Source organism: Strix uralensis, chromosome 1 (genome assembly GCF_047716275.1).
Source record: "Strix uralensis isolate ZFMK-TIS-50842 chromosome 1, bStrUra1, whole genome shotgun sequence".
NCBI lineage: Eukaryota > Metazoa > Chordata > Aves > Strigiformes > Strigidae > Strix > Strix uralensis.
Window position 1 is genome coordinate 12,974,475 of NC_133972.1, and position 26,834 is coordinate 13,001,308.

Below are 26,834 nucleotides of genomic sequence, written 5' to 3' on the forward strand. Positions count from 1 at the left end.
CATCACGGTGATTTCTTAAATAGCTCAGATAGCTATCTTCAAATAAATCTCTCCAGCTGTTTCTGAAGAGCTCTTCATAAGGCAAGATGACCTGGCTGCGTTTAAAATCACCTGCATGCAAGATGCTGTCACAGGGCAGCCTGGATGATTTTTCTGATCTGAAAAGATCAGAAGGATCTGAAGAGAACAGAAGGTGGCAGGTCTTTCTCTGTCTTTCAGAAACCATTCAGGCTGCTCGACAATGAAATTGATGTTGTGGGCCAAAAAGAAGAAAAAGAAATAAAAGCAAACAGTTCTTGGGAAGGGGAGACCTGGATTCCTGCCCTCCTTCCCAAAGTTTTTAATGCACTTTGTTCAGTAACTCTTGAATACAGGATGCGTGAAGGACCCCCATAGCCCAGAGTCCCCTCAGACCCCATGGGATCCATCTGCCTTGTCTGGCAGCCGTATGCCCTCTTGCTGGCCACACCAAGCTCACATTGCTTTCTAGCCAGGAGGCCAGCATCAACAGGAAGGGTGTGCAGCAGCACCACTTGGCCTTGCCCAGCCAATCCAGCCCAAGATGGCACCAAGTGTCACTCTGTAACCATCTAAAATCCATGCCCAGAGTGGTAAACAAGACCTAGAAGTAATCGTTTTGAGAGTCCAGAACTACTAAAACCAACAACCAGTTTTTTCAAAAGCTATGAGTGGTTTGAGGCCTCAATTTGCTTCATGCTTCTTTTAAGATACCTTAAAGAGGCTGCATTTCAGGCAAGGTGATGCCAGATGAATGCAAGATGCCTGTTCCAATCATCCACATTTTCCAAAACACCAGTCACTTCCAAGAAAAGCCTGGATTCATGGAAGTGCGAGTGAACTATGAATCTTTTTCTTCCATCTACCTACCGAGAAATGAAAATCTACACCACTGGAGGGAATCTGATTTGTATTTCTGTTACAGACTTTTTCTTTTTAAACGAAGTAGAAAAGGAAAAGAAGAAAAAGATGAATGCATGCAAGACCACTAATAAACTACATGCAGGTTATCTTTTCAGTTGTTGAGTTTTATGGGAGATAGGGGTTAGAAAAAACGTGTAATACTCCTGCTTAAGCATTCAATAACTCATATACACTGACAGAAAAGCCCATCAGTGATATCATTTATTTTTCCATACTGTGGGCTTCTGTGTCTGTCTGTCAGTCTGTCTCTCTCTCTCTCTTTCTCTTCTCCTCCTCTGCAAAGTCTCAAACTCCCTTCACCGGAGGTAAAGCAGGGCAGTGAACTACATTGCAATTACATGAGCACATCAAATTTTAAGGAACAGACTTCAAGAAGAAGAAAAACAGACGTTATAATCAAAACCAAACTTTGTGGCTACTTTGTGGCTGTCCTACTAACAAGGTCATCCAGTTTCTGGTCACAGCTGCGGAATTTACCGCAAAACAGCTGTGAATTCAAGTCAGGAAATATTCCTTCTTTCCTATACATTGCATAGGTGTGCCTAAGGAGACAGGCTGACACAAAAAACGCTGAGGAGATCCCAATTTTGTGAATATTGTGAGGACAGTTTTGTTATATCACAATAGTTTTCTTCACAAAAAGAAGAATGCGATACATGTGAAGATACCTTCCATGTATCACAACACACATGCAGTTCTGCAAGACCTGACGCATATAAGTCTTGCAAAAGTAACCCAGTGCTTTTCCCTTTCTGGTTCTGCTTTGCAAGGTTTTAGGAAAAGAGCTTTTCAAGTGTGTAAACTAGAGGGCATTCAATGAAAGCCACAGGTGAACAACTTAAAAGATTAAAAAAGCATTGGCGGACTTCTGGAACAGCTGCCCCAAGAGTCACATATAGGCAGCAGGTCCGTATGGGACTAGACAAGTCCAAAGACAACAGGTCCATAAATACTAAAAAGAACAAACAAAAGCATATGCTTTGGGAATCGCTAATCCAATGATTATTGATGTTGGGAGAGCGCAGAGAGAACAAAAGTCAGAAAGTCTTAGCTGGTCACACCAAGATCTGCTTCTTAAATAGCATCCGCTGTTTGCACCATCAGACAGACTGCGTGACTAGACAGCATCTAACACCTATACCTTGACCCATGGGACATTTCTTATGTCTTAAAATCTCTTTTCTTTTTTAAATTTCACAGGATAGATTTGTTTCTTTGGGATATCTTTATTTATTCATACAGAACTACATGGTGTTTACCATATTAAAGTTTTCTTTCCTATCCTCTATCCTGAATCTTTCCTGCAGCAATTCAAGATGAGCACTAGTTATTCTATCCAGCACTCACCATGCACCTTCCCCTTTGCAGTCTCTTAGTTTCTCTTCTCTTTTGCATATTTGAAATTATTACTATACCTTCTTCTTGTCCAGTCTTCTCATCTTTAATCTGGACAAAATAGGTCAAGTCCATTTTATCTCATCGGTATCACTTTTCAGAACTCTGATCATTTTCCCTGCTCTTCCTTGTAGCCCCCTCAGTGGTCTAACATCTTTCCTGAAATCAGATGTACACAACTGGTCACAGTACAGGAATGTGTCATGGTGAGACACACTGGCTCCATCTACACCACCATGCAGGAGAAGGCTTCAGACCCTTTGGCCTGAAGGGTCTTTGACATGGTGCACTCACTGCCCAAGCGCTCACTCCATGAGGGAGGGCACACCCTGCACTGCAAGGGGGCACACAGGCCCTTCCCAACTTGTGAAAAAGCCTTAACACTCCCAGATTGTTCCATAGCCTCCATTATTTGTTCTTGCTGTCAGCAACAGATGCTAGGCAGACAAAATGATCCAAGTCCCTCCAAAAAGGACCCCAGTTCATGAAAGGAGAGGTAATTTGTAGGTGGACTGGCTCCATGTTCAATAAAGCTGATAACCAGGTCTTAGGATAACACCACGGTTTCTTCTACCTCATGCTCAAGTAGGTATAGATGTCATTACTTTGTCTTACTCTTCCTTAAGAGTTGCATGAAGCCTGTGGGCAAGTGAAACTGAGAAACCAGGGTGCAGAAACCCACTAATAAACATTGGATGAATAGCTGGACTCACTGAATTTTAATGGACTTTGTATCCTTTTCTTGCACCAGGCCAGGATTTCACCTTTAGTTATTTTATCTGGATTTTCAAAGTCCTTATTTATTGTTTAGGAATGTTGTTAAGGGGCAAACAAGCACCTTTCCTGTTTTACAAATGTATCCAGCTACACTTCAGGAAAGTCCCTAATAACACTTAAATACTTCTGAAGAGGGACTGACTTCAGCAAGTCCTTAAGTACCATCCTAAAACCTGGGTCCTACAGACACTGCAGTCTTAACTAAGTCATAAAGTCATAATTAAATTAACAGTGATAAATACTGCTTTTCACACGCTCAGATGCTCTGGTTTTAAAAGGAGTAATGTAAGAAACAGCTTCATTCATCCCATGGTAAACTGACACGTAAAAGCCACTGTCCAAAATACGGGATGTATGTAAGGGTGGCTGGGAGTTGAGCCACGGGTGCTGCATAATCTGACTTCATACACCGAAGTTTATGTATACACTTTGATGGAACTATATATATGTGTAATACGCAGCCAGGAACATTGCAGAGTCAGAGGTGGAAAGCTGTGGACAGCCAGCAGGACCAACTTGTAGTCTGATCCCAACAGAGATGTAGCGGAGAGAAAGCCCATGAGTTCTGCTTGGACAGGACCCGGAAGAGAAGCAGCAGCCGGGAATATCATGTAAGAAAACTATCTCCTGTTGTTTGAGTTGGCAGAGACAGGAATTTGTGTATGTTCTTTGTAAATGAACAGGAGTGAATAGAAAGAAGTTTCCAACTGTCATCTACTTCTCTTCCTGATGGAAACAACCTGCAGGAGTGACTGTTGACAAATTGCTCAGGTCACAGGACTGACAATGCACTCAGCCACCTCGCAGCCCTGAAGAGACCTGTGAAATTCTTAGTGCTTCAAGTATCTGAGATGCAAAATGAAAACCAAACGGCGTTACAGGAAGGGAGACTTTACAAATGCACTTCTGTTTGGAGCATTTTACCCACAGTATGTGTAACATTTTTAGTAATGCAAAAGAAGAGTTTTGTTTTAAATTCTGTTCTTTTCCTTCTACTTTCTAACTGACAACACTGATCTTTGAGTAGACAATGCAGACAAGTCATCAGTTGCTTTTATGGCTTGTCACTTAAGTACAGGGGAAAACAATATCAAACTGTGACTATGAAACCGGACACGTGGCATTATCTTAAAGGCAGGTAAGGGACTTGAGATCCTTTGAAGTAACTTCTCAAAACTGACTAGGTTTCATGAATGTCCCTCTGCATTTGTAAGTTTGACACATTTCATTAAAAATCACTAACTTAAGAGACAAGTCATCTAACTGAATTTGTAAAAAGACATAACCTGCATCTAATAAAGTATAGCATACATTATACTTTTTTTCCAGTTTTCATCAGATAATAGTCATCATTTTACAATTGTATTTAACTCACATACATCATTGCCTCTTTTTTCACTTTTCTATTACCAGTTTAAAATTAACAGAGCTTGTGGTTTGTACTTTCTCTTCAGCTTACCATGTTATCTATTCTGTTTTATCTGCTAGGCTAGGTGAAATTTTTCTTCATGAATACGTTGCCGTATGCCAGAGTGAAATGGAATAGTTTCACTGAGAGCAACAGAGCCACACTCATTAACCTTATGTGCTCAGACAGCACTGACAGCTTTGTCCTTCTCACTGGGATATTCCTCTTCAGGAATCCTTGGTATCCTAACTGGACTTTGTATTAACAGTACCTTGTGTAATTCATCTGTGCTCTCTCCATGCAAGCTCATGACCCTCCTGGCAAACATAATTTTGAATTAAATTAATGGCTAAGCATTTTTGGGTTTCTAAAACTGGTATCCTTAATTACACGGAAAGTGCTAATTAATACTTGCTTTTAGGGTCTGAAAATGAAGTAATGAAGCGTTGAACTCCAGCACACTTCTCTTAGCTCCAGAACTTTCCTGGATCTAATAATGCTCTGGGTCCAATGCCCTTAAACTCTTTGAGTAACATTGAACCAGTCTGGAGCAAGTTGCTTCAACCTGACTTTTAATTACAAGATCTGTGACATACACATTTACAGGCATACCTACATAATCACACTTGCATAGATATGTATTTGTGCATGTAAATGTGCATGCAACACGTGCCTGCATGGTCTATATTCTTTATGTTGCTTGACTTCTTATAACATACACTTTCTGAAGGTAAAAATCTTGCCAATCGTGTGTATTTGTGGTGAAAAACATCCATCACTTTCTAATGCAAGATGCAGGTGAGCTCCAAAACACTCTCCCCGAATGTCACCATCCTATAATCTATATGAGCTTTCTGTAGGAGGCTAGCTGCAGAATGACAGAGCCTGAATTAGACACAACTCTGTAATACTGATGAATTTCATTTTTACTCACTTTGTAGCACTTCTCTGCCATTCACACTTCTTGAAAGAGGGTATAAAATGAAGCTATTATAGCACGATCGAGCATTATATTCCCTTCTTTAGATTAACCATACACAGTACCAGACCATGGAGAATAAAGCCCTGTGCTGCACATATGTGATGTGTCTAGTTATAATAGAACCTGTTTCAGTGGGGTTACACCTGGTCTGAATTTGACTCAGGCTGAACTGCAACTAAGCTTTCATTTACAGCATATTACATGTAATTAACTAGAGACCTTTTAATGTAAAAACAAGTTTTCATTCAAAGGCAGCTTTGCATCTCACTTAGGCAGATCCCAACAGTGATAATAAAACAGCAAAACACCTGTAATGCTCACACACTGAACACACTTTTTATCCTGTACATCTTATAAGGAGCTTCTTGCAAAACATTGGTGAATATATTGTGTTCTACCTGTTCTACTCTAAACACATCCTTTTTAAGATTAATTTAATTAAGCAGTATTTGAGTGTATCCTTTTACACAGATTTAAATACATAAATATACAAACGTGAAAGTTACCTGCCTAAAACAGAAATCAAAAGTAAGAATTAAGCAGTTGGCTTTCAGTAAAAGTTAGATACAAATTCTCAAATGGGGGTCTTCTGGTTTTTAGTGCAATTGTCAGCAATCTGGGCACGGAGTCAAGCAATGAAGAAATGAAATCTGCATATATGACAAAATTATTTTGAGCAGCGTGGTGAAGAGCCAAGAGGTTATCTTTAGAGCCAAGTATGTTAAATGAATGAGCAATACTGAGAGCAAGATGCGTATCAATACTGAAGGGGAGTCTGAGCTACTCATACACTGGTTCTACATTAGCTGAGCCAACTCATGAGAAGCACTTGCTTGTCTCAATGCGGAATTCAATGGAGGAATGAAAATTTGATCAACGTGAAGCTATGGCAAAAACATGTTAAGATAAATGGAATGGGAGACAGAACACAGAATACTATTGTGCATTTGAATTGCTGGTCCTCTTCTGGAATATTATTGCATGTAGTAAAGGGAGACTGTTTCAGACAGCATCGGCAGAAATGACAATGCAAGAACTCTAAAGAGCACACTGAAAACAACCATTTGCCTCAGAAAGGAGATGAATAAGATGAGACATAATAAGAATATATAAAATATTGAATAAAGAAGGAAGACTGAGAACATGAGGGCTCCCTGTCTTATAACTATGAGACATTCTGTTAAATTCAAGAACTGGATAATTTAAACCTGATAAAAGGATACTCTTTTCTTTTTTTACACAGTGCCTAATTAGACTGTTGGGCTCTCTGCTGGAGATACTTTCACTTTTCTCTGTGATAACCTGATACTTCATTTGTATATCTTAACTCTGTTTTTATTTTTCTCTTTGCTTTTCTCTCCACGTTTGCCAAGGGGAACTGGAGAGAAATTAATACACGGTGACTTGTCTCTAGATATAAAGCAGTTCAGAGAGAAGGGCACTGACTAATTATACAACAAACGCTCTATACAAGGAGCTTATATGAGATGAGGAAAGCATTGAGAATACACAATACCTGCTTGCAGAAACACAGACTCTTGTCTTCCTCACTGATATTAATCCACTGCTGCCTAAGCTCACCCTACAAACCTGGCTATCCCTTTCTAGTGCTCTTTGTGAAAGTATCCTCACCACCATTCCCTGATGCTCAACTTCAGATCAGTCCAGAGCAAAGTTACAGGACCTAGAACAGCCAAGATCTGTCTGTAATTAACCACACTATGTTAATTGCTCCTTCCTGTTCTGATGACATCAGGGAAGCAGGAGCAGAGCCTGGTGGGAGAAAAAAAAAAAAAAGAAGTGCTTCTGTGCTTTCTCCATTTCTTTCAAACCTTGGAGGAGATCCCAAAGGGCTCTCGTGCTCACATGAAGCTGAATTTTAACATGTTATGAGATGGCTAAGGTGTATTCACAGTTACATCTGCCTAGACCCAAAGAAAGTCTCTTGTAGTAGGTGGAACTACTCCTGATTTAAACACCTTGTAGCTCACAGAGAATTCAGCTCATTTTCTGAAAACTAACTTTGTAAATTTGGTTTCGCAGCACTGCTAAGGGACTAGAAAAATACAGAGGTTCTGAATTTCAGATCATATAGAACATGAAGTCCCAACCTCCTGTGTTTATTAAGACCAGCTAATCTTTTGTATCGGTATTCTTAATATCATGGGAAGTGATTACTCCCTCTATACTCACTCTAGGCCATGCTGTCTCTCAAAAAGAAGTGCTGCTGAAGTGCAAAGTCTAATAATTGTCACAGGTAGCAGATATAACATTAAGTACATCCTGACAAAAGATTAATAGCAGGGGTGCTGCACTGCAGGACTGAGGCAGGTAACCAAATGAGTAAATGTCAAATGAAGGATTATCCTCATTTGATGCTATTTCATACGCCTCCTTTCTGCATAATCTCTCCCAGCTGAGACCTAAACCAGGTGTTTTCAAATGCACAAAGTAGAAGCTCTACCTGGTGTGCTAAAGGAGATCCACTATTAGCTGTCAGCAGGAGCGACATCTTCTTTTCAAGTACTCAGCCAGTAGTCAGGATACAGCATTACACTGCCAGCTGACAATGACAAAGCGCCCGCCTAGTCAAGCCCTATCTGGATTGTGCTAAACTTTTATTATTTATTATTTTAACTGCAGTAGTACCCATGTCAAGGACCAGAGCCCTTCTTTGCTCGGCTCTGTAAAAACAGAGCCTGAAACGTGGCTCCTTTCATTTGATTTCATCCTCAACATCCCACAGTGCTCATATAGAGGGTCCTACGCTGGGCAGCTGTGTGAAGCACAGGATGTAATCTTTTAGCCAGAGGATGTACTTTTTTTAGCCAATGCAATGACCAGTCAGGTCTTGGAGACATCTTCCTAACACAAGTAGCACCTTTGCAAAAACAGGTTAAAAGAGCATAGAGCCTGCCAAATCAAACATACCAGAATCAAACCTTTCCGCACCTTCATGCGCTGACTCATCTGCTTTTAGTTACGTGACCACACACCCCTTTTTGCCTCTGCAGAATTCATTACTTGTTCAGTGCACAAGATGCGCAATAGTCTTCAGTGAGAGACCCTCTGGTATTTTTCTTCTCCTTGCCCAGAGGCCTTTCTTCCATTGTATTTAAGCCATCAGTGAATACATAATTACTGATGCCCTCCTGAGCTCCTCTACTGTGCTCATCACTCTATAATCTAAGTGCTTCACAAAACATTAATGCTTTCAACCCCCCTCTGAGGTGAAGGGGAAGGACTCATTTTGCACAGGAACACGAATCAGAGAAAGATGAAGGTTAAAAGTGCCACTCATTGTGGTTGCCCAATTTCAGACATGGAGACCAGATCTCGCAGGTTAGTTAACATGAGCAATTCGGCTCCTCTGCATAATTAAGAGTGCCAGGCTGGGACTTTAGAAGAGAAACTATGAGCCTGGTGGTCCCTTCCGACTAGTTCCGTTCGCCCACCATCAGGCTGGGATTACATTGCAAGAGCAGGGTCTGCTCTCCAGGCAGCAAACCACCAGGTAAGAGGCTCCCTCCTCTTTTACAGCTGCCTGGGGCAGGTGAGGCAGGGTCCTGCGGCTCTGACTGATCCGGAGAGGATGTTCAGCCCAAACACTGCAGCAGGCAGGGGCCCGGTGAAAAAATACTGTGCAACCCTGAAATTAAAGATGGTATCAAAGCACAATCACAAGGGGGCAGTACCTTCATTCTCCTTAATGACCGGCTTCTGCATGCTTTATTTTGCAGCTTTTTCTCTCTTCTAGCGTAATCCTATGTTGTGTTATAGAAAAGCATTTTGTCCCAGCTTGCTTAACCTGGACAGTTCCTGGTCTGACTCCCGGCTCCTCTGAAGACTGCTTTCTTTTCACAAGGCTGGTATGGCTGGGCTGACAGTTTAGCCTCCACAGGCTTCCCAAGGAGGTACCAGATTAACCAGAGCTGCAGCTGCAGGTAAAGGTCCTCCTTCGCCTCTGTGGGCCCCGGACTGGAAGATGCTGAACACTTAGTCTATTTAACACATGCTAATAGAAACTCTTAAAGGCTTATCTCTTGGCTGAATGAGACAATTCCTCAAGAACATCAAAGATCATATCTATAGCATCTAGGCAACATTCCTGGCAAATTTGAGCTTCTCAGTGAAAAGGTAGCAAGAGGTCTTTTACAGTCTGTACAGGAAAGTCTCTTCTTCCCTAACTTCATTCTGATAAATGAGTAACTTTGTTGATGCTTCCTGGAAATACTCAGCATTAGATAGGTATCTGCCATGAAAAATACTGCCAAGTGTAAACTATTTGGGCTAAGTTAAAAGTGACTGGAAACAAGATCTAAAAGTAGAAGGATTGTGTAATGTTAAGTATAGTTAATGCTACTGATGTTGCCTCAAATACAAATCCTTCCTGTCTCACAATTGCATCTAGTGGCCTGCACAACTGTGCCATTTTTTTGCAGCAACTCCTATGAGATTTACCTGCAAGTTTCCAGAAGTTAGAGTTTTACACTAGGAAAAGTTTTTTCTAGACTTTGATCACTGTTGCCGACAGGATATTAAATGGGATGAACCTACGGTTTGATTCAGTACAGCAGTTCTGGTGCTGAATGCATTATTTACAAGACAGTGAGTTGCAATAAATTCAGTTTTACTGATAGTCTTGTTGCTATTTAGTCTCGGAATTTATTAAAGCAATGAAATGTGGTTTGGGTTTAATACCTTACGTCACTATTTACTTTGGTGTAAGTCTTTTATAGACAGGTTCACATGGGAGAAGTTAAAGGGCATCAACAGAGGTGAGCTGCAATGCTGGAAAAAGAGCTAGCTCTCCCCCTCTCCCTCCTTTCCACTGGCAAGAGTAGAGATGAACATTTCTAACTTTTCATGTTGAACAGGCATACTCTTATCAAAAATTAAAAAATTATTAATTCAAAATCATGTGAAATTTTGGATTATGCATTCCCAGAAAGTAAGACCAGGAAGTGCTGAAAGCTTTGGTCAGCCATAGGCTCAGTCACACAAGCCTTGCTTTCTTCAGTGACACCGGTTCACAAGACTCACTGTTCTACTCCTTAGCATCCTTACTCAGTCTCTGCCCATAACTTACTCCAGTTCCACAACTGCCTTCAACAAAACTATTCATCTGACTCCAGCTTTGCAGGGATGGCCCTTAGGTTTCTGATTCTATGTTTCAAAAACATATACCAACCATTTCCATCTGTGGAGGAAGAGTAAAAGGAGGGAAGACTTACTCCACTGTAGAGGCTATGCCAACTTTCATGGACTATTTGCTTTACCAAAGTTACAAGCAATGGAAAAGGAGGTTAGTAATTAAAGTGCCATCCCGTCTTAACGACAGTGGGGATAGTACACCTCCACACTGTGCATGTATTTAACAGATGTGGTCCAAAACTGCTGCCAGCTGTTGACATAAATCATATTCCACATTATGGAGCTTCGTAACTGTGACCGTGGTTACACAGATTGCAGAGTTGTATTGCAGAGTTATGATATCATACCTGTGAAATACTATACAGCTATTCAAGTACATCAGAGCTACGAAGCATGCCTGTTTAAAAGAAGTGCTAAAAAAACCCCAACCGCACTTATACTAATACCAAATATTTACAGTGCTGTCACCTTCAAAGTCTGGCAGGCTGATGGTTTCTAACACACCAGTTGCATGCCCCTTTTTCTCCAAAAGTGCAAATCCCCATAGCCAGTTTTTGAAGTTCTAAGTGTGTCATTTTTGCTGGAGAGGCATGTTTGAGCCTTGCCAAAACTGGGTCTTTTAGATCAAGAAATTGCTATGGGGACTTGCTCCTCTGCCTCATTGCAAATCGAAGGTGGAGGCTGCTTTTAAGCCAGGGACCAGCAGCACTCTTTGAGTGCCATAAATGCAAACTCAGTATTTTCTGGAGGCTTTGGAGAGGTGGGGGATTTTTTTTGGAATAACAAAGGAGCTTTTCTCAGTTAACATATAGCAATCAAACACAAGAACACTCTGGAGCTGCATCGCCATTTTTTCTGCTGCTTCTCTTAATTTTCTTCCACTCTCTTTTTTTTGACATTCTTGCTTTTGTTCCCTCTCCCTGTGCCCTGTTTGCTTCCCTTTCCTGTACAACTTCTGCCCACCTCTTCCCTCGCTACTCTACTCTTCTGCCTCCAGAACAACCATTTTTGCCTGCTTTCTTGTACATGCAAGTGAAGCTGCCAAGTGAAAATCACAGCATTTCTGATGATACTGGATGATAACAGTACTTCCTTGGTACAAAAAGAAGATAATTTAGCCACAGAAAGTCTAATCTTTCAATACATGAACTAAAATATGAAGAAAAACTTGGGAGATAAATACCAAGAAGTTCTAGCCAAACATTTTAACTGAACAGTACCACGCATCTGTGCTTTACTCTCTGATGACTGTAATGTAGGAACGTTTCACAGTCCATCCTATCTATGGCCAGAAGAACCCAAGTGACTTAAGTCACAAACCTGTTTTAGAGCTTCTTCTCTGAAAACAGATTCCCAAGCACACAGACACACACACCATTAATGCTGGTCAGATGGAATATCACCTGCACTGGACAGTAATATGCCAAAAAGTCCCTTGTGGTTACCTTTCTGAGCCAAGAAGAAAAGTATTTTGTACTTTAAATTAAGCTCCAGTGAACATGCATTATAGAAACTGCAAAATACACGTATTCACAAAACAAAGTGGTTCCTTAAAGATGTGAGTATACATTCACATTTGCATGTGGTGTATGACACATAAATGAAAATATACAATATAGGTAGAAAATGCTATTCTTACCTTATTGCACTTGCAGATAAGTGGCCATAAGAACCACTGGCTGAGGAACTGCTACGAGAATTATTGAGAATTGTGACCAAGGAATTTGGAGATGTCCGTATCATGGTCTGAAGGTCAAAGCTGTGATCAGATAGGGGGGATATGGACAACGTACGCTTTCGGCTTGGTCTAGCTGACAATCTCGGACTCGGAAACCTGGCGCCTGTTATGTAAACACAAATAATTATCCACCAGGGTACTTAATCGCATTTATTTGTTATCAGTGATGGGTAGAGGGAGTCGCAAGACACCAACACGCTGTGACAAGCCCACTCTCTCCACTTGTGATCTACTGGCTATGATTGAGGAAAATTAGGAAGAAAAATCTATCTTCCTGTGGCTTACCTCAGGGGAGCTCTGTTTATTAATGTGCAAGCAAAATGATAAATTGCTAAACAAAAGGAAAAGACTTTTATGAGTTATCCCTCTCATTTCTGGTGATTTATGAATCTGATGGCTTCTTAGACATTCACATCATTAATTCAACCATGAGCAATGAGACAGTTGTTCAGATCTGGGCTACCAGCAAACCCAAACCCACATCACTTTAATACATACAGCCAAAGCTAAACTTGTAAAATACAGCGTAGAAATTAAAGGCAGCTTTTCCTTTGTTGACCATAATTCTGCCTGGTTGATAATTGATGCAAACCTAAAAATCAGGACTGAAAAAACACTATAAATGCCAGATCTATCAGCAGAAGTCAAACTGACATTCACAGCATTAGACTGAGAAACGGGCTTTATTTGACTTTGTCCAGGATCCCGTGATATTCTTGTGCTGGAATGTACAGGGTCTATGATTGCCAGATTTCTTTAAGACTAGAGATTAAGCTTTTCAAAGCAGCAAAGAGAAGGCAACCACATAGATACCATTTAAATAAATATATATTACATTTCTAAATTTTCTGTGCTGCTCTGGAAATCTCTACCTCTTCCGGTCTATTTTACCATGTCATCCCAACTCTCTGCAGTCCTGAGGGAAGATATATCACCTTAAATTTCTTCCATTTATTTAATTATTTTCCATCTCAGTTGAGACCAGGGAGAGAATTAGCTTCCCCACTGCATACTGAATTATTTCCTTTAGCAGTACTGAGCTTCTACCTTTTTAATCCCTTTAACCTGTAGTAAAGGACTGAGTCCTAATGATTTTGGCAGCAGGGTCATGCAGGTCTTGGGTTTGTTACCTACTTTACAGCTACTTGTCCCAGAGTCCCTGGCATTGTCTGTAACTTGGTAATAATTCACAGCTGGTCACAAGCCTCCATCAGAGGTCTGCCTTTCCTAATTCTTTCTCATGTCTTGGTGCCCAGGACCATTTTTCAACAGGGTATTTAAGCTTACGTGCCTAAGAGTAATCAGGAGAAGAGCCCAACTGACTCCACTTAGACTCACCTCAAGGACAGAGCTGGATTAGAATCTGCCATTATGTTTTCCTTACACACCTGAGTGGGTTGCCCTTCTTTCTGTTTGTGCTATCCAAGATTTTCATCTGGTATTAAAAGCTGCCATGTTATTGCTGCTGTGACTGTGTGATCAGATCTCTGTATACAGTCCTTCTCCTAATCTGTGTTTAGATTTGTCTCAACTAGCCAACATGAGTGTCAGTTGTCTTTGGCATCTGGCTAACACAGAGGTTTTTTCCCTTCGTGCCGTTTCCGCAACAGGCCTTAGCCCATACTACTTCAGTCTTTCAATGAATATTCACGCTCTTGATTCATCATTTAAAACTTAGGCATAGCCTTTTATTTCTTCCTAAAGGCTACTACACGTTATTTTATGTAATCTGTTTTATCTCCTTTTTATGAGCTTGCTATTGTACTGTGCCTCCTTGATATTTCATTAGTGCTGTGCCTCCTGTCTTTTGTTTGTGCTAAAATAAAAACCAACACTGATCAGCAGCTATAAGAAGCTGCAACATATTTGGTAAGGAAATACAAGATACACGTCATGGTAAAACAAAAATAGTAATACTTTGCACTTAGATCTTTCATCCACAACTCTCCACTGCTGACTGTTCAGCCAGCATGAATGAGGACAATGCCTCTGAAGTCAGCAGTGGTAACATAACTTGTTGCAGCTAAGGATACAATTCGAGTGCTTTAGAGGTGAATAAACTCTGTTATCGTGGTTTTACATGGGGATAGCTAAGTACAGGTGTTCATGGTTAAACAGCAAGTGAAGGGGACAGGAAGACCTGCTATGCATTGGCTGACCAGCACAATGAGACGTTACTCAAACACTGCTACCACAGTATCATGCGTTACTACCAGCCATCCTAATGGTGTGCTATGTGCGACAGCAACAGTTTGCAGTCATGTGAACATAATTATGAACCCTCTGTTTCCCTCAAACTGATGGGCACAGACCTCATCGTGCCAGCAAGAAGGCAGCAGAGATGCTCAGAGGGGACAAGCACAGATCACCTTCTTTTCATAAGCAAGTTAAATTTCTGTATTTACAACTGAGAGTCACTGTGTGCTACTGATGGCCAATGTATGAACAGTTTCAAATGTGATTTCCATGAGAAACACTTTCAAAAAATTACTTGTTATGGAACTGAAGTCCAGTTTTGAATCTGTACAACTACAGAGGGATTGCCACTTATTTGAGAAATTCATTACAAGCCTGCTAAACGTGGACTACTGATACTAACTAAAGAGGGGGTGCATAGGTTTGATCAAAAAAGTGAAGGAGTTGTTAAGAATACTAGCACCTGAGCATCTCTCCTTTGAAGTAGACTGGGCAATAAAAGCAGGAGACGACAGTTGTGTTTTGCTGCTTCTGTGATCAGACACCATGTATTTTCCGTGCCACAACCTCCCAATCAGACTCGCCGGTACTCCAGCCCGCATCTCAGAGACAAGCGTTACCGACAACTGTTCAAAGCTCTTACCATCTTGGAGAGAAGCACAGTCACCCTGGACAGATCACAGAGGAGGGGAATTTATACTCCCTGTGGTGCTCTGCAGACTCTCAAAAACTTGAACAACTTCCCTCTTCCTCCTCACCCATTCTGCACTTGAGCCCATCTCCTTTACCCATTGCCTAAGTCATGCTACGGCTCTTGTAAGAGGCCCTCTCTGCCCACTCCTCATTAAACCTCCCCCTTGCCTGCCAGCTGCTGCCAGGGCATCCCTGTCCCTGCTCTGTGAGGGATGCACCAGTTCTGCAGCCAGTGATGGAGAAAGATGCTCATTCCAGCTTCCAGGGGCAGAGCCCAGGCTTCAGCCACACCACGGCGCAGTCTCAGGCTTCCACTTCTCCTCCAGGCAGCGCCTGTTTCAAGCCCCACCTAGACCTGGGAATTCGGCAGCCCCCTCCATCTACCTGGGACAGGAATACCCTCCTAAGGGCCAACAGCCTCCTGCAAAAATGGAATATTTCTGCTTTGCAGCAGGAGCTCAACAGCTGAGGCCCAGCATGTACTGTACAGAGGAGAGGGGGATTCGCTTCAAGGGAGGCCACAACTTTCAAAATTGAAAATACAATTAAATGGAATTACTGTTTTTTCAGATCTTCGTGGTTTAATTAGGTTTCACATGCCTAAAAAGTCTTAAGCATGAGCTGACCACTCATTACGCTGCAGGACGTTTGCTAAACCATTCATTTAGCATAACATCAGTCTTAGTTAGTATGTTACTATAAAAAGGAATAGGTCACAATTTGTCAGTGCCTCTGAATACTAAACCAACTTTCAGCCCTGCCCAGGCATTTATTTTAAAAACAAATACTTCAATATTTATTTAGCAATTTGAGATGTTCATCCGCTCACAGTATTCTCCCACCGAAGCATTACATTCCCTACTCAATAATGCTTTAAAATCAAAAAATGCAGGAGCACTGATTCACTAAAAATCCATTTACCTCTGTGCATGTGCTGAAAAAAACCCATCAGTTTTGGCAAAGCATGCAAATGGAAGCTGACAGTGAAGATTTGTTTAGGAATGTCACCTTTTTGGAGTAGACATTACAGTAATAAAAAGTCAGTAGTTGATAGTAAAGACTTGAGTGCACCAACAAAAAATCCAGCAGGTGTCAGAAGAAAAGATCTCACTCCTGAGGTGGAGATCAATTCTAAAATAACAGATATCTATCTCCATCATAAATTTCAAAAATGGAATATGCCATCCAGCAAATTTGCCCATGAATTTGATTTCTGAGTTGAAGTTTTTAGCATTGCTTAATCATTTATAAGGCAATCTTCAGACATGTATCATTTATTCCATCCCTTTAAATCAAACTTCTTCAACCTTTTTTCTCCCATCCCTCTAAATCAAACTTCTTTGAACCTGTCTCAGGCACTAGTTTTTGCTGAAGGCTGTGAACATGGGAAGTTTGATTTTTTTTTTTTTTACATGAAAGCTTTTTTCTCTTCTTTCTTTTCCTTCTGGTTTCTGCTCACAGATGTGTAAACTTTGTTTCACTTCATGAAACTTTGTCATAAATTTTGGTGCAGCTTTCAAAATGGTAAATCTGTCATCAGTATGAGAGGAAAATGAATGACTTTGTTACTCCACCCTCATTCTCCAACTGTGTCTGAAAATCAGAAATCAAACCCAGTCCAAAGCTGCTCACATTGGCTTAACTCTTCAGGCTGGCAGAACTCTTTAAGTCAATTGTCTCTAATGCCAAAAGGGGTAGGTCAATGCTGAACACCTTTGAAAAAGAAAAACCTCCTATTCTGAGTAAGCATAGGCAAAAGTTAATCAGAGTGAAGATATTAATACTCTCAGGGTGAATCTAGAAACCTCAGGGAACATGCTTGCCTTCCACTGAACACCAGTTAAAAGAATAGCAAAACATTCCACAAGTGAAAAATGCAGCTATCAAACCCAAAAGGCTGTGATTTTTGGAATTATGTAAGTGCTTAAAAGACAGTTTTGGCATACAGTATCTTTACAGCCACAACAAGGAATTTCAGTTGCTGCTGCTGTGGTACTGTCAATACCTTCCCCATCTACTCCCGTCCTGGTTACTCTGATGTTTTACTTAAAGGTAGCACATGTGATCCTTTTAGATCAAGCAAGAAGATGGGAAGACTGCATCAGGGATTCTGGCCACCAAAAGTGTAAAAAAGCTTTATAGCAGCAAAGAAAATTCTGGTCCACTTTTCATGTCACACAGGACAGGATGAGGAAAAATGACAATCAAGCATACACAATCTTGACTTTATTCTTCCACAATATATTTGACAGTTCATGGACAGTGAAGTTCAGAGCTTCAAGAAGTCTACTGCTCCTCAGGCAAGATTTCACTTTCTGATTAACGCTGCTCCCACTCATATCATCCTCATTTTGAAATCAGTTTTCCAGCACCACAGAGCAAAACAAAAGGCCCAAAACTGCACAAACTGTATGTAATATGCTTTTGTGCCGAGTGCATGCTGGTGTTGGAATTATTATTTGTACTACAGAAGAGGGTAGAGATGCCAAATTACTGTGCTAGATGCCGCATAAACACATAATTAGGAGACAGACTTGCTTTACAAAAGAACAATGCCTTGCTTGTATCTATTTGGTTGTTGTGTGGAATAAATGAGTAGCAGCCTTTGAGTGAGTTGAGTCAACTTGCTCAGAATTTGATAGCAGATAATGAGGGAAACTACCAATCTCTCTTCTGTTTCCTTTGACAAGACTGGGCAAAGGAGAAAGAGTACTTTTAAGATTGTCATACAAACCCTTAAGAAGAAAGATCCAAACAAATAGCATTGCTTTGCATTGATCACTGTACTTTGTTACTAAATGCAAACATGGGCATTCTCATTGTTTTTTTGAAAAAAGTCTTAATATCGGCTTCCTGCTAATTGTTTTGTTCTCGTTTCTAATCTAAAATTCTGACAAAGAAGAAAGGGGTTTTCTTTAGCATGATGAATGATAGGACATTCGGATTCCTACTTAATGACAATTAATTTACTGTATACCCATGCAAGTTAAGATAGTTTTAATTAGTTTTTACAAAGTAAAAGGGTAACTTCATACTCAATTTAGATAAAAGCAGCCATTGCCTGACTAAACACATTCTCATCAAATACAGAAGGTGAGCTGGGTGACCTTACTAGGATTCACTCTTATTTTAATTCTCTATTTACTGTTTAAAAATAACCCATTTGCATATTAGTGCTACACATTTTTTTGTCTTTAATGCTGAAATAATCTCTAATTGAAAAGTTGCTGCTATAATGAATCTCAAATGTGTGATCTTAATTTTTAAAAACAAACACAAAACAAATTAAAAACGCATTTTGAATGTATCGTACCTAAAGCTGGTGACAGCAAATATCCTTATTAGAGATAGTGTTTAGGCACCTTTTATAAATGGGCTGAAGTTATGGGCAAAGGTCAAAACATCTTCTCTTAAGTAAGAAGTGATAACATTCCTGGGATGCAACAGCTGAAATTCTATGTAGATTACAGCAAACACAGTCTCTAACACGTGAAGGTCCTTTGTGCAAATGCCATTATTTGTATGAGTACTGCAACATCTTCTGGTTTTCTTAAGTTTTCTGGCATACATCTGGGTATCTATCTTCCTATAGACTGAATAGAACCATCCAAATATGTGGTTTAGCACTGCTACGTACATGCATTAAGAAATTCTCTCTCAATAGGAACCAAAAACATTGAAAGTTTAAAATATCCCTGCTCACTGCAGGGGTGGTTGGACTAGATGACCTTTAAAGGTCACTTCCAACCCAAACCATTCTGTGATTCGATGATCCCTTTACGTCAATGAAATCATGTCCATTCATACAAGCTGGGGATTTTCCTTGCAGCTGGAATATAGCAGCAGATTTACATTACCTGAACCATGCATAAGTTTCCATTCTGCAAGGTATTATTAATATGCATCAAGTGCATTAGCAGCGTACCTCGCCTCTCCCTATTCCTCTCAAAATCCAAATTAGGAAGTATCATATCCTTAAGCTTTCAAGCACTGAAATCTGCATATTAATTACTGGTCCAGGCTACTTGTGTGGCTTTATTATGTTTCTGAAGTGGGTTCAAGTTATGTTACGTTACTGTAAAATCACTATGCACGCTACCAGTGCAGTGAGACTGATAACAGAAACTGAATTAAAAAATCCTTCACTATCAAGGTAACAAAACAAGTAGTTTCCCTGCCCAGTTTCACAACTATTTGTCTTGCCCGGTTCTTATAAAAATTGTTGGTCAGTCAACCACTTCACACTCCCAGGCATGTGTTCTGCAGGGGTAGCTATCGATATTCCCACGTGCTCCAGAGGTGAACCTCCCAGCTCCCACACTCCTTGAGATCAGCAGCTATGGCATGCAGCCAACAGCAGGGAACAAGAAACTGCATGCTAACAAAGATTTTAAAAAGCTGTGGGACACGAAATGGTCTAAGGCTATTGTGTTGCTCTGTACTACCAAGCAAGAGTCAACAGTCACCACCTTTTCTTGTCACCACCTTTTATTTTGCTTGTTGGAAAGGACCGAGTACATCCCAAACAGCATGTAAGCATCTTACGACTAGAGGGGATAGCTCTGCATAATCCCTTCTGGCTGATCACAAGCAGCAGTAGTGAGCAGTTTGGAATAGGGTGCTCTCACTTCCTCCTTCACCAGAGAAAGGGAGACAGATTAGAAGTCTGAAAGATGCTGAAGTGGGTAAAGAAAGATCTTAATGTTAGGGAAAACTAAGTCAGGATCCTTGAGAATTCAGCAAACTGCTTCACCTTAGAAGTGGTCTCAAAGTCTATCAGTCTATGATACACAACTTGTAAGCATGGTTACCACTCTCTAAAAAAGTAGGGGAACATGCTCTCCTATTGGAAAACCAGATGTAAACCTTTTATTAACAGAGAGCTCACATCAGGGAAATACTGAGCCTAACAATGAAAGTGAGTTTCTGACTGTGAATAGAAAAGGACATTTCCAAAAGCACCTAAGCCCTGCTGGAAATAAAATTTATAACCTGTTTTCAGGAGCAGTCCTGTTCCTCTCCCTCCTCACTTTCAAAGTCTACTTTCAGACTTGACGTAACCCTTGTACATTTGGCAATCAATGCTTTGGCCCTCCAGCCTCATGAGGAGGCTTACGTTGACTCCCACTTCTCTGTCTGCGTGGAGGCCTTTTGGGTCAGACCAGGGACAACCCACGTGGTTCCCTTTGTGGGACTGTCTGTATTTCTGGAAAACATCACTTACTATCCATGGCGTGAAGATACTCCATGTGAAGAGCACCGGCTCCTGCAGTGGCAGCTGAAGGGATGATGTCTGCATAGGGGCTGCGCTGGCCTGCCAACAGAGCCATCTGATGATAATATTCAGCTGGACTGACGCCAGCATGTGGAGCTAAAAACACAACATAAAAAGCACCGTTAATGACGTAAGATAAACGAGAAGGAAAGTTTTATCACATTGCTGGTTTCTCTGGCTATTAAAACAGCTTGTTTATTTTTTAATGTAATGCAATGTCTGCAGTATGCCACCACCGGTCAATATATTTCAACCAATGATACTGTAAAGACACCATTCAAAAAACAGCAAGGCATAAAATATTAATGAGCTCGGTGATCTCATACTTTTATATTTATTATTAAGTGACTCAAAAAGTGACAGGCTGACAGCAATGGAAACTAGTATGATTTATTTAGTGACATAAAAAAGCAGGAAAACCTTCCTACAGCTTTATTCCCATTTACCTCATCTCTGGCCCAAAGGACTCCATCTCTAAGGTAACAACGTGACTGAACTTCCATAAGCATTCCAGTTTCAGGAGTCTCTGCTTAGAGGACCAGAAGATTTTCACTCACAGTGACAGCTTGTGTATAAGTTTAGGAGTAAACAAGGACAAACGTTTTCAAGATAAATACTAGTTTTCCATGAACAACATCAGGGCAGTTTTTGGGAGGACAGACTATAAAGTCAATGAATGTGGCCATCCCATCCTTCAAAGTTCATATATAAGCGTACTTGACGCACGAGCATATTTGCAGAGTCAAACCCACAGACTGGATAGGCTCCACATCCCTTCAGTGAGATTATGACTGATGCAGTCCTCTGATAATGACTTATGTTAGCCTTTCTCTCCTGTAAAAATAATATGCAAGCTTTCTTTCCCCTGCAGTTTTCAATCATGCCATCAAATAATGGGCAACTCTGGACCAACACAAAAATCCACATAATTTTAATATCATCTCATCTCAGCAGGCTTCAGAGGGTACCGTAAGTAGAGGATCATTTCATGGGCTTGGGGGAGAAGTACTCATAAAATAAGCTGGGCTTCATCTCCCTGATCCTGAGTGTAACTTGCTATGTGACCTGAGGTGACCAACCTTCTTCTCTGCTCTCTACTTGTTGCACTCACAGAATAGTTAAAATTTCCTTATGCTCTGCTCACCAGAAGATGGTATGCAAGTTTGCCTAAAATACTTCAAGTTCCTTGGGCTACACCCCAACAGATTATTTTTATATTCTTTCATATTATTTAATGAGATTTTTCTTTGATCCCAGGAACTGAATCTTGAATGGAAGCAAAATTTTAAGCTGAAATGCAAACCTTAGAAGCAAAGAATCAACATTTGCACTAAAGGGAGGTAAACAAGGCATTGGAGTTTGGAGAAAAGTTTATTCAGCAACAGATTTCTAAAGTGTATAATCTGTCTTTATTTTTACCAAAGAAAATGGAAGAATGTGCTTTTGATGTTATAATGCTAAATATAATCCTTTTCAGGAAAGGTTCAGAAAAATAAAAGTACATCAAACAGGAACAGGAATGGCATAAAAATAAGCTGAGATAAATTAAAGGTTGCTGGTATTTTTTCCAAATTACAAATTGATTTATCGATTAAATATAATCTACTTCAGCCTCCACCACTTTCTGTGAAATGGCAAGAAAAATATTCAGAACAAATTTTAAAAGAGCAGTAACTCACACTGAATCACTGATTTAAAAAGTTTTACAGTAGTAGGCAACCAACATATCGTTCCAGACACACTGAAAATACTTCCTAAGCTTTCTGACATAAGTGTCTGGGTTAACTAACAATAACATTGGCTGCGAACTTTAAAATGAACTGCTGCAGAAAACATAGTGAGCATATAATTGCGTTACTAAATGTTCCATATGCTGAGAAATGCTCTGGTGCTCTTTAAAGATCATTCCTTACTACCATCTTCAAACATAAAAAATTAGCCTACTAAATGATGTATTTGCATGAAGGGTAAATGAAGGGTAAACGGCAAGGTCCGCAGCCCTGAATTTTCTCCTGTTTGTTCCTGGGTAGCTTCAGCTTTGCCCCTGCTTTTTTTACCAGGGGAGGCATTTGCTTCTGCATTGTGGGTGCTGCTGAGCTTCGTTTGAGCACTCTGCTCTCCACACACCACTGACTCAGTCCTTACCCCTGCCCTGAACCCTCTGTGTTACTTGGCCACCCCCGGCCCACCGATTCTGCCAGGTAAGGTGAAGTGACAAGACAGAAGACACTCTACCATTACTGCTGCTGTGGCAGTCATTAATTACAGCTGGCAAGACTCTGCTCTTCGTTATGTTCCAGATTGTTTTGGCTCCTGGCCATCCCCAGATCTGTGAGTCGACAGACTGAGCCCAGTAGTACACTGACCTAATTATCTAACTGGCCTAAAGCAATTAGGGTAGGAAGAGAAATCTTGCTATGACATTCAAAAGAACAATTACAACTTTCAAGTTTTCATAGTTCAAATGCTATATGACCTAAGCCATGGTGTCCATTATGTTATTAGTACATTATGTGCACGTACCCCTTTAAATCACAGGGGTTTTTAATTTACATTCTAGTAGTGCCCAAGCCATGACCTGGACTATGTGATCCCAGGAACCTACACCTGAAAAAAGCATTTCATTGTATACCTGACTGATCACACAACTAACTATGGATTCCAGAGAACAAATTTAACAGCTGTTCAATAAGCACGTTGTTTTACTGAAAGATCTCCAATGCTTCAATCAAGTTACTGTATTTTCACGAGGTGCTGCACAACACCTGGGCTGTGGTAACTGATCAAAGATAAGCTGTGAGTCTAGAGGAAACGTGAAGTAACGTGTATTTGTTTAAAACCCAAAGAAAGAAGCTTAAGCTAGTAAGTTTAGTTTGTACTTATGAAAAGCTAAGGTTGTGTATACAGTCAGCAATCAAAGCTCAGGGGACAAGTGTTAGAGCATACTCAACTGCGTTGTCCACACCTGAGTGTCTCGTGCCATCTGAAAGCCCGTGGGTATCCAAGGCACCTACATGAGGATGGCAGGTATGAGACAGGCCTTAGAGGAGAAAACCGCCTTTCCGAGGTAAGCAGTTGGAGTTTAGGCAAGGTATTTCAGACCTGAACTGACACCAAACACCTACGTTGTAGACAGATGAATCTTAGCATCAGTGCAGTTAAGATGGAGCTCCAGACTCAGCTGGTAACATGCAAGTGTCTGTATTTGGGTTAACTGAATAGTTCTCTAAGGCTCCACTGACTGCACTACCTAGAACTCACTGGACTATAACGGCAAGACAACAGACCAAGATCACAGAGAGATTTCTATACTGTAAAGACCTAAATTCAGGTGCCAGAATCTGGAACCAAATTCTACCCTGAGACATCCTAGAGTTTCAGAGAGGTTACCAGTGGCCTGGTGAATATGGCAAAGCACCTCCAGAAGACCTCTGCCTTTCTGGAGTGTCAGCTGGGTACTCGCTTAGATACCCCAGTGTTATCTCAGATAGCACGATCTACCTACATCTATGCAAGTGACTTCAGTGTTGTGTACCCAAGACCAAGAACATACACAGATTAATGTCACATGGTTGTGATAGGTGGTTTCCTTCCCTCCTGCCTATGTATGTGCAACCAGAGCATACCCTAAGCATAAATGAAATTCTGCAGGCATGTGATCTGAAGATTCTTGAAGGAAAGATAGCAAAGTGTTCTGCATACTAGCTTTTGTGAAAAGCCCAAATACACAACTGCAAGAGTTTTCCCAATTTTTGACTCAGCTCCCTGAGACAAAACATGTATTTCTGAGCATTCAAACTGTTCCTTCAAAATATTTTTTTTAATACTTTGGCTAAAATAAAAAGGGTAGAATTAGCAAGGATTCATACAACATCCAAAGTGCTGCTAGGAAAGCCCTATGTGCATGCCATATACCTTGACTGACAATAGGTCATTAAAATTTATTCTCATAAGAATATGTGCCCATAACTAATGGATTAACTGTAAAGGTATATGTTCTTATAAGCGAGGATTAATTAGTTATCCGTTTGGATAGGGTGCACAGCTCATTTTTCAAATTCAGCTAAAGGCAGTTTAGCTCCATTTGGTGAGTTTCTGCATATACTGGGAAGATCTTTCCCATAGTTAAAATAAAAGTTTAATTATCTTCACTACATATTTGTTTCCGATCATGTTGTATTTTAGCTCTTTTCAGCAAATGCTACAATTTTGAAATGTCAAACTGCTTACTCTATTATTGAAAAACCTACTGCTAACAAGACTGAGCCTTTTTACAGTTCTGTTCATTGCTCGCTTTGGCAAAATTCCCATTGAAATGAATAGGAAATGTGTCAAGAGTAATGCCAAGGGTGATTGCAGGAGTTCACTTCAACACAAATAACCTGGAAAGTAATAGCCATGGTCACACCAAGACCTAAAGCACTGGTATTTCAAGTATACTGCCCACCATTTAAACAAAAGCGGCCAGTCCTGATCATCAGCCACGTCTCCTGCACCAGCATCATTTCATTTGGCCATATCATTGGCTAGGATAAACTGAAATAATTCTACATAACTTTTAACAGAACTATTGACTAAATATGACAAGACAGTGCATGCTTTACATGACTGAAAAATACTATTTTAATTAACAAGCCTTTTGCACCTGAAGAACTCCATGGTTATACACTGATGTGCACTCATGAAGAATCTGGCTCAATTCAGTGCAGATACAGTGGATTTCTTGGGAGATCAGAATCACACCCTAGCTCAGCTCCACCAATAAAAGATATCACAAGACATATACCACCCTTCCAGCTTAAATTTTGAATGAAGCAGGGCTTTTTTTTTTTCTTCTCCCTGAAGTTTCAACATTTGTGAGATGTACAAATGAGCCATGATCGGCTGATGAAGTATTGAAACATTTATGACATAATGAATATGTCTGACAAACCTGCTGAAGCTGCTTTGAACAAGGGGGGAAAAATGTTGACAAGATTAATATAACTTAAGTTGCTACAATGACAGAAAACAGGAAGCCTGTCTTAACCCACCGTCTGTTGGGCTGAGTCCACGGGCTGCTGAGATCATGGAGAGGGATGGGCTGCTGTGCAGGGACCTGATGTAGTCCATGTAGGGGTTAATGTATGGGTGAGGAGTGCTGAAGGGAGATTCTGATGTCGCAGCAGGATTTCGGTGCGGGGAGATTCTAAGGAACGGAAGCTCTGAGTATGTCGGGCTACTAGATAAGGCAGAAGGCCTGGAAGAAAAAAGAAAGACAAACAAAAACCATCCAGGTTATCTACACGATAAAGAAAAATACTGTAAAGGTAACACATTCATTTCTTGAAGAATAACAACTGGGTTGCACATGTAATAGCTTCCACTAAAGTCAACTGCCTGGAAACAAAAAGGATAGGAAATTAGTTCTTCTCTATACCCATTATTAGCAACATTTCTCTGACAAATTTTAACACGAGTTTATATTTGGTTTAATCTTTACATCCCTCACTACCCTTTCCCCATGGAGATCAGCAGAAAATCACTTTAATTAGTGTGAAATATGCACCCTGTATACCACATATTAATTCTTGCTGCAATACGGAAGACATACTGAGATGCTGAATCATCTACATCTTCAAAACCATGTGGCTATTAGAAAAAGAGTTTTGAGAACTACACTGCGCCCACTCCCTTCACTTGCCAGCTTATTCTTCCTGAAACTACGAGATTGCACGTTTATACAGAAGTCACTTCAGAAGACCCAAACTTTGCAAGCCATTAAGATAGCTGGGTCCTTTAGAGCATTTTTTTGTTGATGTCCCTTCCCATGAAGGATGCAGAAAACTTGGTGGCAAAGGAAGAAAGATTGCTGCATATGTTTGGTTTTTAGCATGGTACCAGAGACTAATGCCTTTAACAAGACCACATTAATTAACTACCTCATTCTTGCAAAGGGAGAGGTGTGGTGCCTTTTCAGGCTACATGTATGAAGCTGTGATGAACCAAGGCTGAAAGCTGAGTTCTGAGCTGCCAAAAGATAAATAACTTGCCATAACTCTCCCCATCATCCCACCCTGTCAGTATGACAGCGTCCGGGCTCTGTGTGGAGACCTTTCTCTAGCAGCATCCTGCCTCCAAAGGCACTGGAAAAAGTCCAAATTTCATCAGAAGGGGTTGGAGTCCCTGCCCTTGCCAACCTGCTCTTTGGCAAAAGACAATGATTAAGCCTGTCATGCATTTGCTGTAGTCCAACTGGTTGACCCGAACTAAATGCCTTTTTGTCCCTGTTTTT

At 40.6% G+C, this 26,834-nt stretch overlaps 1 protein-coding gene across 1 annotated transcript in view; it reads right to left on the reverse strand.

Annotated features, from left to right (window-relative positions):
* The window catches only part of GLI3 (GLI family zinc finger 3), a 208,713-nt gene that overhangs the window by 43,940 nt on the left and 137,939 nt on the right, over positions 1 to 26,834 (reverse strand). The window contains exons 5-7 of the mRNA XM_074889064.1: positions 25,594 to 25,799; positions 20,510 to 20,656; positions 12,298 to 12,499 (exon numbers count right to left, since the gene is read on the reverse strand). Of these exons, the coding sequence (XP_074745165.1) occupies positions 12,298 to 12,499; positions 20,510 to 20,656; positions 25,594 to 25,799 (555 nt within the window). The remainder of the gene's footprint in view (positions 1 to 12,297; positions 12,500 to 20,509; positions 20,657 to 25,593; positions 25,800 to 26,834) is intronic.